Source organism: Hemitrygon akajei, unplaced genomic scaffold (genome assembly GCF_048418815.1).
Source record: "Hemitrygon akajei unplaced genomic scaffold, sHemAka1.3 Scf000061, whole genome shotgun sequence".
Taxonomy (NCBI): Eukaryota; Metazoa; Chordata; class Chondrichthyes; order Myliobatiformes; family Dasyatidae; genus Hemitrygon; species Hemitrygon akajei.
Genome location: NW_027331947.1, coordinates 2,328,582 through 2,341,886, shown reverse-complemented (window position 1 = coordinate 2,341,886; position 13,305 = coordinate 2,328,582). Strand labels below are relative to the sequence as shown.

The following is a 13,305-nucleotide window of genomic DNA, read 5'->3' as shown; positions in this document are numbered from 1 at the left end:
CCTCTTTCTCCCCCATCTGACTCTCATGTCTCTCCCTCTATCAACTGTCCTCTGCCACCTCTCTTCTTTCTCCCACTTCCCTACCCGCATCTCTCCCCCACCCACCCACTCTCTTCCTCACCCATTGCCCCCCTTCTCTTCCTCCCCGTCTGGGTCTCCCCACCTCCGCCTACCCCAATACCCACTCTCTCTCACCCCTCTCTCTTCCCCGGACATCTCCACCCATGCCCCTCTCTCTCCCCCCTCTCTGTCTCTCACCCCGTTTCTCTCTCTCTCTCCCCCTCTCCACTCCTCTCTTTCCGTCTGGCTCTCTCCCCACTCCCATGCTCCCTCCGCTCTGTCACTCCGCCAAACACCCAATCTCGCAGAGGTTTGTCAGCGGGATCACGGTGATCTTGCTGGTCAACTGCCTGGTCTCGCTGGTGATGTCCGTCCTCACGGCCATCGCCAACTGCAGGGACCTCGAGTGCTGCGCCGCACAGCCTCCGGTGGTGAGTGGGATCTTCCTGTGCATGGAAGGTGTGTGTGTGGGCGGCGAGGGATGGGGCATGGGTACAAGAGATGGGGGAGGTGAACAGCGTGGGGAGGGAGTAAGAGAGTGGGAGGGGTAGAGAGAGATGGAGGCAGAAAAGGAATAAAAGGGTGCGGAGAGGGGTGGAGAGAGGATGATGGGGTGGGGAGAGGAGTATAGGGTGGAGAGAGGTGGAGAGAGGATGATGGGGTGGGGAGAGGAGTATAGGGTGGAGAGAGGAGGATAGGGTGGGAAGAGGGGTGGAGTGAGGAGGATAGGGTGGAGGGGGTGGAGAGAGGTGAATAGGGTGGGGAGAGGGGAGGAAGATAGGGTAGAGGGTGGAGAGAGGATAGGGAGGGGAGAGGGGTGGAGAGAGGAGGATTGGGTGGGGAGAGAGAGGTGGGGGAAGAGATGGAGAGAGAAGAGGGGACAGAGAGAGACGCTGAGGGAGTGGGTCTCATCTGCTCTCCTCACCTTCTCTTTCTCCCCTCCCATCCTCAATCTGACCCCTCCCTCTCCCCCACCCCCCTGCAGAAAATGGTTGAGATCCACGCCAACCAGCCTGCACCGCCGGACCTCGCCACCATCTTCTCCGGCAAGCCGGCGCCCACTCATGCCTTTGACGGGCTCCAGTGACTACACATCCCCCTACTCCATGGAACAGCCTGAACGATTCGGGCCGAGCAATCTGAGGCTCAGCCCGAAAGAAAAGTCAAAGCAGGACTTTCAAGATTGAGGAGAGGAGCGGGGGCGGGTAACGGTGCTAGCCTCTTCCCGTAGTCACATTCCTCCCCCGTGGGAACCTCCCAGTTCCATCTCCCTTGTTACGAGACGCCCTCTCCCACCCTCTGCTCCCGTCACTCCTGAAACACTCCGCTCTCGGTCCCCTCGCTCTCCCCTCTATCACCGCCCATCTCACCCAGGTTGGTGGCCATTTTGTGATGGTTACCAATGACAACCGCTCTCCCACCATTGTAGAATGGGGCAAACCCTTTTCCTCACCTTCCACTCACTTCACTCCCTGTTTATTCAATCTCAACTCCTTATTCCTCCTCTCCTTCCCCTCGGTGCCCGATCTCCTGAATCTCCATTTAACCTTCTGCCGACAGCCATTGTGTGACAGTGTGAGACCCTCCTTCCCACTTCCTGCACCACGAAGTGTGTCACTCCCTCTGTTACGTACTCGTGACAGTGGTACCCTTGTCACGTGACTGGGGTTGAAGTTATACTGGACTTGAGGTAATGGTCTTGTGATGGTGGAGTGATGTCATTTTCCCGCCAGTAGAGATCATGTGACAGGTTTTTTTAACAGGGTATAAAAGGAAGACCCCACCCTGTCAGGTGGGGCAGTTCGTGGCTGGATTTGCCATGTTGACTTCATGCCGCTGCGTGATTTAATGTGATGACGCAGTTCAGTTGAAAGATTAAGTTTTATCTAATGCCTAAAGTTTAAAAGGTCATTGCCAGCAGTTTCTTTCCAATACTGTTGGTTAAGAATCAGTGGAGAGTTAAGATCGGAGTTCAGGAGTTAAAGATCGAGGAGAATCGATTTTCGACGGTGGAATGGGTTCGACCTTGTGTGATCCTCATTCGGAAGGATTTCATTGACTGTTCTCGTGTTAATTTCTGCGGGATAGCATAAGATTGAGGACAGTGTGATAAAGGAAAGGTCAGTGCCTTTAAGCCGTTACGTTTCATAAAATTCTTCTTGGGAAGAGTTCAACTTTGGAAACAGAAGGAAAACAATGTGGAAGAGAATTTAAATCGCCTTGAAAAGTCTCTCCTTTTAAATGGACTGTGAGCATTTTGAACTTTTGGCATACCACTTTTAAAGAACTGTTTTTGCAACATCGCTTTAAGAACTGTTAAGCTGCCACACAGCAGCTGTTTTCCGGTTACGTTAGTGTTTGTTTACTTCTGGGGGGTTTGTTTTCAGTGTTTAATAAACGTGTTATTTGTTATAAAAACCCTTGCCTAACTCACATATATTTATTGTTGCCTGAATACGTAACACCTCACACTCACCATCTTGTCACCCTCCTTCCCATCCCATCACTCGCAAACCCTTTCCCTCCCTCCACTCGCTCTCCTCTCCCCACCATCTCGATGCTCTGCATTGTATGCTGTTTGGGGCTGCCATTTTGCGATGCCAATCTTCACCTCTCCTCATCGCCCTCTGTCTCTCTGTTACCCAGTGTCACTCCCCTACTCACCCCATCACTCCTGACACCCTCCCCTCTCTGGCCCCTTGTCCTTTCTCCCGTCATCCACCACATCCTGGGTGGTGAACATTTTCTGATGGGAAATTCTGCTCCCGCACCCAATCCCTTCCCTCCGTCGTTGAGTGAGTCGCTCCTCTCTCCCTCTGTTGGGGCACTCAACTCTCTGTCTCATCAGCCCTGGCAGCGTCCCCGGCAACCCCCCCCCCCCCGCTACCCCTTGCCTCCGAGCACGCCCCCTTCCTTGCAGCTCGTCTTATTTGCGAGGCAATTGTCACCACCCATTCATCTTCCACTATTGAAAATGTCACTCCCCCACACTCCCCATCCTGTCCAATCAGACCACTCCCTCCCGTCCCATTACATCCTCTCCCTTCCTATTACATACCCTCCCGCTCCCTTCTTGTCGTTTCACTCCTCCTCACCCCGTCATTGTCTTCTCCATGTCGGCCACCAGTTTGTGACAGGAACTTTCGCCCCTCCCCTTTCCGTCCCCTATTGAGTCAGTGACTTCGCTACACTCACCGTCTCATCAGTCCATTCCTCGTCCCGTCACTCCTCTTCCTCCCAAACCCCTCACCCTCCTCCCCAAAGCCCACATGTATATGTGTATGTGTGAATATCTGAGATATATACAATAGTTTATTCAATGACAAAATTATTGGACTTAAAACATATATACAACACCCAGGACTATATAAAACACAAATTAAAATACTGTTATTACAATCAATAACACACTCGATCCCGGGATTCTATCCATGGGCACCGCATGTTCCTTCGCCATAGATTCTGTGTGTGACAGTGGCCACTGTAAGTCAGTGTCTCACTCCATCCCTGCTGGCCACATTAACCAAGGATTCGCCCATTTTAAATCAGTGCGTTCCTCCCTCTCTTGTGCTCACTTCTACCAAAGCCGTCACTCCCTCCCCAGCGGCCATTTCCAATGAAGCTTCGGACATCCCACCTCTCCCGGAAGTTCCCAGAGTCTCCCGCATATTGATAGTGGCTCCCTGACACCCGCAAATTATATACAATCTCCCGCAAATCGATTTTTTTGAGAGGGGGAGGGAGAGGGATGGAGAGGGATGGAGCGCTCCATGGCAGAGTATTAAAAAAAAAGAAAATACAAAATGTATTTCACCCCAGACTACACTAAAGTGTACCCCTGCCTAACAGGGGTCAGGAATACTGACAGTGTTGCTCGCTGCACTGTTTACAACAGTGACTTTTCTATTGCCCATGGTGGGTTAAATCACTGTTGAGGTGAGTTTAACGGGTGTCACTCATTCATTAGCATAGCTAACGCTATTTAAACTAGCTGTCTGGCCGCTAAGGAGCTGCTCTATTGCAGACATCCCACCTCTCCCGGGAGTTCCGGGAGTCTCCCACAAATTGACGGTGCCTGCTTCCCTGAAATGAGATTTTGCAGGGTGGAATTAATTGAGTGATGGAATGGTGCAGACGGAGCTTCACTGTGTGTTTGGCACTGCAAGTGTGTGATGGGACGGTGTGGAGGGAAATTCACTCTGTGTCTGACCCAGGGAGTGTGTGATGGGATTGTGTGGAGGGAGATTCACTCTGTGTCTGACCCCGGGAGTGTGTGATGGGACCGTGTGGAGGGAGATTCACTCTGTGTCTGACCCTGGGAGTGTGTGATGGGACGATGTGGAGGGAGATTCACTCTGTGTCTGACCCCGGGAGTGTGTGATGGGACCGTGTGGAGGGAGATTCACTCTGTGTCTGACCCCGGGTGTGAGTAAATTTACAAATGTAAGTTAAACAACGTGTGAGCTGCTGACGTGTGGGAATAAATAAGTTTCTCCTGACTCACTCACAGTCACACACAATTAACTGACCAGCGACAAGGAGTGACAGTTTCAATAATCAGTCCCGTTTCTCACCCTCACTCTGCATCGGGGAACCGATGATTATAAAATCACACTTCAGGGCCGTGTCCGGGATCGCCGCAGATCCAGGATCACTGCCGAGGGATTTGTCAATTTAACATCATTATATCGGCCAGGCTGCCGAATGCAGTCCTCAGCAAAGGGAGCAAAAGGATTCTCTCCCGGGATAATCCCACCCCGGGACACCGGTGTCCCAGACTGAGCCCCGGCCCCCGGGCTCTTCCTGTCTGGGTAAATCCCCGGGGTGTCACGTGGGGGAGTCTCGAACACTCACATCCGGCGGAAGCTGCGCCGCCGGACAACAGGCGGAAACACGTCACTGCGGGACCGCTCCGAGCGACACACAGAGCGAGACCTGAGCCGGTTCCATTCAAACCGCTGGGAATCACCCCCGGTGCGCGGCCATTAAAGGTAAGGGCGGGAGTTAAAGGGGCAGGCGGGGAATCGGCCAAATGTCCCCATCCTGCGGGCGGGAATGTTCACACATTCAGATGTTCACACGGTCACTCTCAGTCCGGGTCTGGGTTCCTGCAGAGATCTCAGTTCCTTCCCCCCTGTTTCACTGAACTGATTCATCCCCAGCCTGAAAGAGATGGAAGAATAAATATGAAATAAACAGATTACACAACAGTATCAGTAACAGGGGACTGGGGTTAATGTTTCAGCAGCACTCACAGACAAATATCACCAGAAAACCCGCGGATCCACTGATATTTTATCACATTGAACATTAACACAAACACTCACTCGATCCGCTCCAGACTCGGGAGGGTCAGTATGAGGCGGCGGAGAGCGGGGACAGATCGGTCTGTCAGAGAGTTTAATCCCAGGTCCAGCTCCATCAGTGATTGGTTTGTACTGAGAGCGGAGACGAGATCCTTGACACCAGAATCTGTGAGACCGACATTGTGCAGCCTGGAGATGAGAGAGAGTGAGGGTGAAGGACACAGAGAGACAGGAGACGGTACAAATCCACAGTGTTTATCAGTAACACAATTACTGATCACATTAATGTTCAGTGTCAGACACCCAGTGACTGTAAACACAATCTCCCACAGTCTGGTACTTACCACAGTCTCTGTATTTTACACTCCGGGTTTCTCAGAGCCGCAGACACCAGTTTCACTCCTGAATCTCCCAGTTTATTAACACTCAGGTCCAGCTCCATCAGTGATCGGTTTGTACTGAGAGCGAAGATGAGATCATCGGCACTAGAATCTGAGAGACCGACATCCCTCAGCCTGGAGATGAGAGAGAGAGTGAGGGTGAAGGACACAGAGAGACAGGAGATGGTACAAATCTCCAGTGTTTATTAGTAACACAATTACTGATTTTGTTCTTCAGCACGACTATGCAAGTCGGTCAGTGAGAACAGCGAGATGAGTTTAAAAGCGAGACAGATTTACAGAGTGAGCGTCAGAGGAGTGGTTGACAGAGTAGGAAGGCTTTGGATCAATGGGGCTTCGGCGATAAAGGGTCCAGGCGAGGTAGGTTATCTGTTTACAATACAGACAGAGAGTATGTGTGTGAGGCTGGTTTTCTGTGCTCGGTGTCAGATGTGGGAGATCCTGGAGACTCCCAGCCTCCTGGACGGCAACATCTGCACCCGGTGTGTCGAGCTGCAGCTCCTTCGGGACCGAGTTAGGGAACTGGAGATGCAGCTCGATGACTTCGTCTGGTCAGGGAGAGCGAAGAGGTGATAGAGAGGAGTTACAGGCAGGTGGTCGGACCGGGGCCACGGGAGACTGAAGATGTGGGTCGCAGTCAGGAGAGGGAAGGACAAGAGGCAGGTACTAGAGAGTGCCCCTGTGGCTGTACCCCTTGACAATAAGTACTCCTGTTTGAGTACTGCTGGAGGGGGTGACAGCCTGGGGGGTGGGGTGATGAAGCAACAGTGGCCGTGCCTCTGGCACAGAGTCTGGCCCTGTGGTTCAGAAGGGTAGGGAAAGGAAGAGGATGGCAGTAGAGATAGAGGACTCTATAGTTAGGGGGTCAGACAGGTGATTCTTTGAATGCAGGAAAGAAACACAGATGGTAGTTTGACTCCCAGGTGCCAGGGTCCGGGATGTTTCTGATCGCATCCAAGATATCCTGCAGTGGGATGGAGAACCGCCTGAGGTCGTGATACATATTGGTACCAATGACATAGGTAGGAAAAGGGAGGAGGTCCTGAAAACAGACTACAGGGCATTCGGATGTAAGTTGAGAAGCAGGACCTCAAAGGTAGTAATCTCGGGATTACTGCCTGTGCAATGCGACAGTGAGAATAGGAATAGGATGAGGTGGAGGATAAATGCGTGGCTGAGGGATTGGGGCAGGAGGCAGGGATTCAAGTTTCTGGATCATTGGGACCTCTTTTGGAGCAGGTGTGACCTGCACAAAAAGGATGGGTTGTACTTGTATCCCAGGGGGACCAATATCCTGGTGGGGAGATTTGCTAAAGTTATAGGGGAGAGTTTAAACTAGAATTGCTGGGGGGAGGGAACCAAATTGATGCGACGGAGGACAGGGAGGTTGGCTCAGAAACAGAGAAAATTTGGAGACAGTGCGAGAGGGAGGATAGGCAAGTGATAGAGAATGGAAGCACTCAGTCTGATGGTTTGAGATGTGTCTATTTTAAAGTGAGGTGTATCATGAATAAAGAGCATGAGCTTAGAGCGTGGATCAGCACTTGCAGCTATGATGTTGTGGCCATTACAGAGACTTGGATGGTGCAGGGACAGGAATGGCTACTTCAAGTGCCAAACTTTAGATGTTTCAGAAAGGATAGGGAGGGAGGCAAAAGAGGTAGGAGCATGACACTGTTGATCAGAGATAGTGTCACGGCTGCAGAAAAGGAGGAGGTTATGGAGGGGTTGTCTATGGAGTCTCTGTGGGTGGAAGTTAGGAACAGGAAGGGGGTCAATAAATCTACTGGTTGTTTTTTTATAGACCACCCAACAGTAACAGGGACATCGAGGAGCAGATAGGGAGACAGATTCCGGCAAGGTCTAATAATAACAAGGATTATAAAGAGTGAGATTTTAATTTCCCAAATATTGACTGGCATCTCCCCAGAGTGAGGGGTTTAGATGGAGTGGAGTTTGTTAGGTGTGTTCAGGAAGGTTTCCTGACACAACATGTAGATAAGCCTACAAGAGGAGAGGCTGTACTTGATCTGGTATTGGGAAATGAACCTGGTCAGGTGTCAGGTCTCTCAGTGGGAGAACATTTTGGAGACAGTGATCAGAATTCTCTCTCTTTTACCATAGCGTAGAGAGGGATAGGAACAGGCAAGTTCGGGAAACCTTTAATTGGAGTAAGGGGAACTATGAGGCTATCAGGCTGGAACTTGTAAGCATAAATTGGAAACTGATGTTCGCAGGGAAACATACCGAAGAAATGTAGAAAATGTTCAGGGGATATTTGCGTGGGGTCCTGAGAAGGTACGTTCCAATGAGACATGGAAAGGATGGTAGGGTACAAGATCCGTGGTGTACAAAGGCCGTTGTAAATCTAGTCAAGAAGAAGAGCTTACGAAAGATTCAAAAAATGAGGTAATGATATGAGTCTGGAAGATTATAAGGCTAGCAGAAAGGAGCTTAAGAATGAAATCAGGAGAGCTAGATGGGGCCATGAGAAGGCCTTGGCGGACAGGATTAAGGAAAACCCCAAATCATTCTGCAAGTATGTGAAGAGCAAGAGATTAAGATATGAGAGAATAGGGGGAATTAAGTGTGACAATGGAAAAGTGCGTATGGAACCGGAGAAAATAGTGGAGGTATTTAATGAATCATTTGCTTCAGTATTTATGACGGTAACGGACCTTGGCAATTGTAGGGGTGACTTGCAGTGGACTGAAAAGCTTGAGAATGTAGATATTAAGAAAGAGGATGTGCTGGAGCGTTTGTAAAGCTTCAAGTTGGATAGGTCACCGGGAGATGACAGGATGTACCCAGGCTACTGTGGGAAGTGAGTGAGGAGATTGCTGAGCCTCTGGCAATGATCTCTGCATCATCAATGAGGACGGGAGAGGCTCTGGAGGATTGGAGGGTCGCGGATGTTGTTCCCTTATTCAGAAAAGGGAGTAGGGATAGCCCAGAAAATTATAGGCTAGTGAGTCTTAAAGTCATCAACTAAGTAGATGGAGAAGATCCTGAGGGGTAGGATTTATGAACATCTGGAGAGGCAAAATATGATTAGGAATAGTCAACATGGCTTTGTCAACGGCAGGTCGTGCCTTACAAACTTGATTGAATTTTTTGAGAATGTGACTAAGCACATTAATGAAGGAAAAGCAGTAGATGTAGTGTATATGGGTTTTGGCAAGGCATTTGATAAGGTACCCCATGCAAGGCTTATTGAGAAAGTAAGGAGGCATGGGATCCAAGGGGACGTTGCTTTGTGGATCCAGAACTGGCTTGCCAACAGAAGGCAAAGAGTGGTTGTAGACGGGTCATATTCTGCATTGAGGTCGGTGACCAGTGATGTGCCTCAGAGATCTGTTCTGGGACACTCAATCTTTGTGATTTTTATAAATGACCTGGATGAGGAAGTGGAGGGATAGGTTAGTAAATTCGCTGATGACACAAAGGTTAGTGGTGTTGTGGATAGTGTGGAGGGCTGTCAGAGGTTACAGCGGGGCATTGATAGGATGCAAAACTGTGCTGAGAAGTGGCAGATGGAGTTCAACCCAAATAAGTGTGAGGTGGTTCATTTTGGTAGGTCAAATATGATGGCAGACTCTTGGCAGTGGAGGATCAGAGGGATCTTGGGTTCTGAGTCCATAGGTCACTCAAAGCTGCTACGCAGGTTGACTCTGTAGTTAAAAAGGCATACGGTATATTGGCTTTAATCAGACATGGGATTGAGTTTAAGAGCCGAGAGGTAATGCTGCAGCTATATAGAACCCTGGTCAGACCCCACTTGGAGTATTGTGCTCAATTCTGGTCGCCTCACTATAGGAAGGATGTGGAAACCATAGAAAGGGTGCAGAGGAGATTTAGAAGGATGTTGCCTGGATTGGGGAGTATGCCTTATCAGGATAGTTTGAGTGAACTTGGCCTTTTCTCTTGGAGTGACAGAAGATGAGAGGTGACTCGATAGAAGTGTACAAGATAATGAGAGGCATTGATTGTGTGGATAGTCAGAGGCTTTTCCCCAGGGCTGAACTGGCTAGAATGACAGGGCATATTTTTAAGGCACTTGGAAGCAGGTGCCTTATATCAGAAGATATCAGGGGTAAGTTTCTAACAGAGAGAGTACTGAGTGCATAGAGTGGGCTCCCGGCAGCAGCAGTGGAGGTGGAAACGATAGAGTCTTTAAGAGACTCCTGGATGGCTACATGGAGCCCAGAATAATAGAGGGCTATGGTAAAGCCTAGGTAGTTCTCAGGTAGGGACATGTTCGGCACAGCTTTGTGAGCTGAAGGGCCTGTATTGTTCTGTAGGTTTTCTGCGTTTCTTTGTTTCTACTGATCACATTAATGTTCAGTGTCAGACACCCAGTGACTGTAAACACAATCTCCCACAGTCTGGTACTTACCCCAGTTTCTGTATTTTACACTCCGGGTTCCTCAGAGCGTCAGACACCAGTTTCACTCCTGAATCTCCCAGTTTATTACCACTCAGGTTCAGCTCCATCAGTGATGAGTTTGTACTAAGAGCGGTGGTGATGTCCTCGGCACCAGAATCTGTGAGACCGACATTGTGCAGCCTGGAGGTGAAAGAGAGTGAGGGTGAAGGACACAGAGAGACAGGATAAGGTACAAATCCCCAGTGTTTATCAGTAACACAATTACTGATCACATTAATGTTCAGTGTCAGACACCCAGTGACTGTAAACACAATCTCCCACAGTCTGGCACTTACCACAGTTTCTGTATTTTACACTCCGGGTTCCTCAGAGCCGCAGACACCAGTTTCACTCCTGAATCTCCCAGTTTGTTCTGCCCTAGTCTAAACACAAACAGACAAATTGATGAACAAAGTGATTCCAACCATGGTTCTGAGGGAATTTCTCTCACTCGGATATTTCAGGAAACATTAAACCCTTCAGTAAATCACTGATCAGAGTTCCCATCACTGTCAATGTCCTTCACTGCCCAACTCCAGGGGATTCACCTAACATCAGTAATTTAGTCTGTCAGTGTGACCCTGTAAACTCCACATATTCCGTCTCATTCCCCGAAGGTTAGAAAACTGTTCCTGATGTGAGAGGGTCAGAAGGAGCAGGTTTGAAGAGTGAAAGTCTCACAGTGAGGAAGATTTGTGTGTGGGAAAGTGTCGATGGGAGATGGTGGAAGTGAACTCACCTGAGGAAAAGGGATAGGAAGAGAAAATCTGCAGGAGGAAGGAGAATGGGAAAGAGACCCCAAAGGAGGAAGGAGAAGGGGTCCAACAGATGGAAGGAGGGGAGATCCCACAGGAGGAAGATAGGTCCACAGGAGGGTACCGTTGGGAAAAGATAAAACAACAAGACGAGATTTCAGAAATAGATTGTATGGGAGGGGTGTGTCTGAACTGTGGCCCACAATCGGGAGAGGAGATGCGCCCATGGGTTCTGGGTATCTGGTAGTGAGCACAGTCACACAGGTGGACTGATGGTGATAGTCACACACGGGGAAGGACAGGGGAAGACAATCTCACAATGGTATTTCTTTCCTTCTCACTAGGACAGTCTGCTGACGGTCTCTTGTCCCACACCGGGAAGGGGGTGTGAATCTCTGACCCACCTGCCACAGTCAGTGTCGGTCTGGGTGTCAGTAACAGTGAGAAGGAACATTGTCAATGTACGTGTCACAGACAGCGAGAAACACGGCCATTCCTGTGATTTACTACCATTAAACCAATGGCCGTTGTTCACTGATCTGATGAAGTCTCCAACATCCCTTCACAAGGAACCACAGAACCCTCCCATCCTTGGGGAATTATTGATCGATACCCTGGCATTTGTCACAATTCTTTACAATCTGATTTACTAGTTTTACCCAAATCCCTTTACAGTGAAGCAACACAATGGAACAGTTTCACAGTTCAGAGTGAGAGATAAATCAAGTTACCTCAACTCCTGGCACTTGTGCAGCCCGGGTCCCAGCCGCTGGATTCCTTCACACTGAATGTGGCAGAGAGCCAGATCGAGGTGCTTTATTGTATCACAGAGTCTGATGGCATGAGACAGGACCGTGCAGTCAATCGGGGTCAGTGTCATTCCACGGAATGAAAATGTTTCCACAGATCCCAGTGCGGCCTGAGCCAGTCCCCGATTCTGAGACTCAAACAGGTAGTGCAATGTGTTCAGGAGGCTCCTTTTACCAGCTTCACTCTCTGTGTTTCCCATCTGGCGTTTAACCTCCTCCTTCACCCAGTCAATCACCCGGCAGGTTGTTTCATGAGGAAATGGACCCAGAAACTCCTCCAAGCCCCGAGCTGTCATTGGAGAGGAGAGACCAGCAACAAAACGGAGAAATTCCTCAAATCGCCCATCTGTCGTGTTGTGGGCTTCAGTGAGGAATTTCAGGATATCCCCGGGATGTGGATTCAGGAATTGTGCGACTGCAGCTACAAACTCTTGGACGGTGAGGTGTGGGAATGTGTACACCACACTCCGGGCAGAATCTTCTCTCTCCAAAAGCTCCATCAGGAACCCGGACAGGAACTGGGAAGGCTGCAGACTGAACTTGATCAAATCTCCATCTGTAAACACAATCTTCTGCTCGGACACTCCTCTGAAGGCCATCTGACCAACACTGAGTAACACATCACGGGGGTTCTCAATCTCACGGCCGTGGTTTTTCAGGATGTTGTAAATATAGTAGGAGTACAGTTGGGTGATGGTCTTGGGAACTCGCTGCGGGTCCCTGACTCTTTGTGTGAAGAAGGGGCCCAGTGCCAGAGCGAGGATCCAGCAGTAGGAGGGGTTGTAGCTCATGGTGTACAGGATCTCGTTCTCCTTCACGTGTTTGAAAACAGCTGCTGCCACTGTCTGATCTTCAAAATACCTGATGAAATACTCCTTCCGTTTCTCACCAGAAAATCCCAGGATTTCAGCCCAGACACCGATCTTTGCCTTTTCCAACAAATGTAACGCAGTGGGACGGGTGGTCACCAGCACTGAACACCCTGGGAGAAGCTTGCCCTGGATTAAACTGTACACAATGTCAGACACTTCACACCACCACTCGGGATCTGGGCACTGGTGCTTGGGTTCTGTATCTCTCCGAATGTCAGCAAAATCGATTCTGTGCTTGAATTCATCCAAACCATCGAATATAAACAGCAATCCCTCTGGGTTCTTCCAGACCTCTCTCAGGATATTCCCAAAGTAAGGATACTGATCCAGAATCAGTTCCTTCAGGTTTATTCTACAGTTAATGGAGTTTAAATCTCGGAATTTGAAACTGAAGACAAACTGGAACTGTTGGTATATTTTCCCTGTGGCCCAGTCATAAACAATCTTTTGTACCATTGTTGTTTTGCCAATTCCTGGGACTCCGGCCACTGCTGCCGAACTCCCAGATTTGGATTGTGCGAAGAATCTTTTCATTTTGTCCCAAAAACTATGTGAGTAACTATTATGAAACAGATGAGCAATCCGGATTTTTTCCAGCTTTGCATGGAGATGGTTCTCTCTCCACTCCTCATGGTCTCTGCCTCTTACTAGCAGCTCGTGTTCCACCAGTGTCCGA

At 49.5% G+C, this 13,305-nt stretch overlaps 2 protein-coding genes across 2 annotated transcripts in view; both read right to left on the bottom strand.

Annotated features, from left to right (window-relative positions):
• LOC140721777 (uncharacterized) overlaps positions 1-13,305 on the bottom strand; it is a 455,764-nt gene that overhangs the window by 401,504 nt on the left and 40,955 nt on the right. The gene's annotated exons all lie outside the window — the stretch shown is intronic.
• On the bottom strand, positions 3,356-12,068 carry LOC140721805 (ribonuclease inhibitor-like). Its single transcript, XM_073036618.1, has 6 exons — positions 11,680-12,068; positions 10,490-10,576; positions 10,164-10,334; positions 5,711-5,881; positions 5,388-5,555; positions 3,356-5,223 (listed from the first exon to the last, which is right to left on the bottom strand). Exons 1-6 carry the CDS (start codon positions 12,051-12,053, stop codon positions 5,136-5,138), a joined length of 1,059 nt encoding a protein of 352 aa, XP_072892719.1. The 5' UTR covers positions 12,054-12,068; the 3' UTR covers positions 3,356-5,135.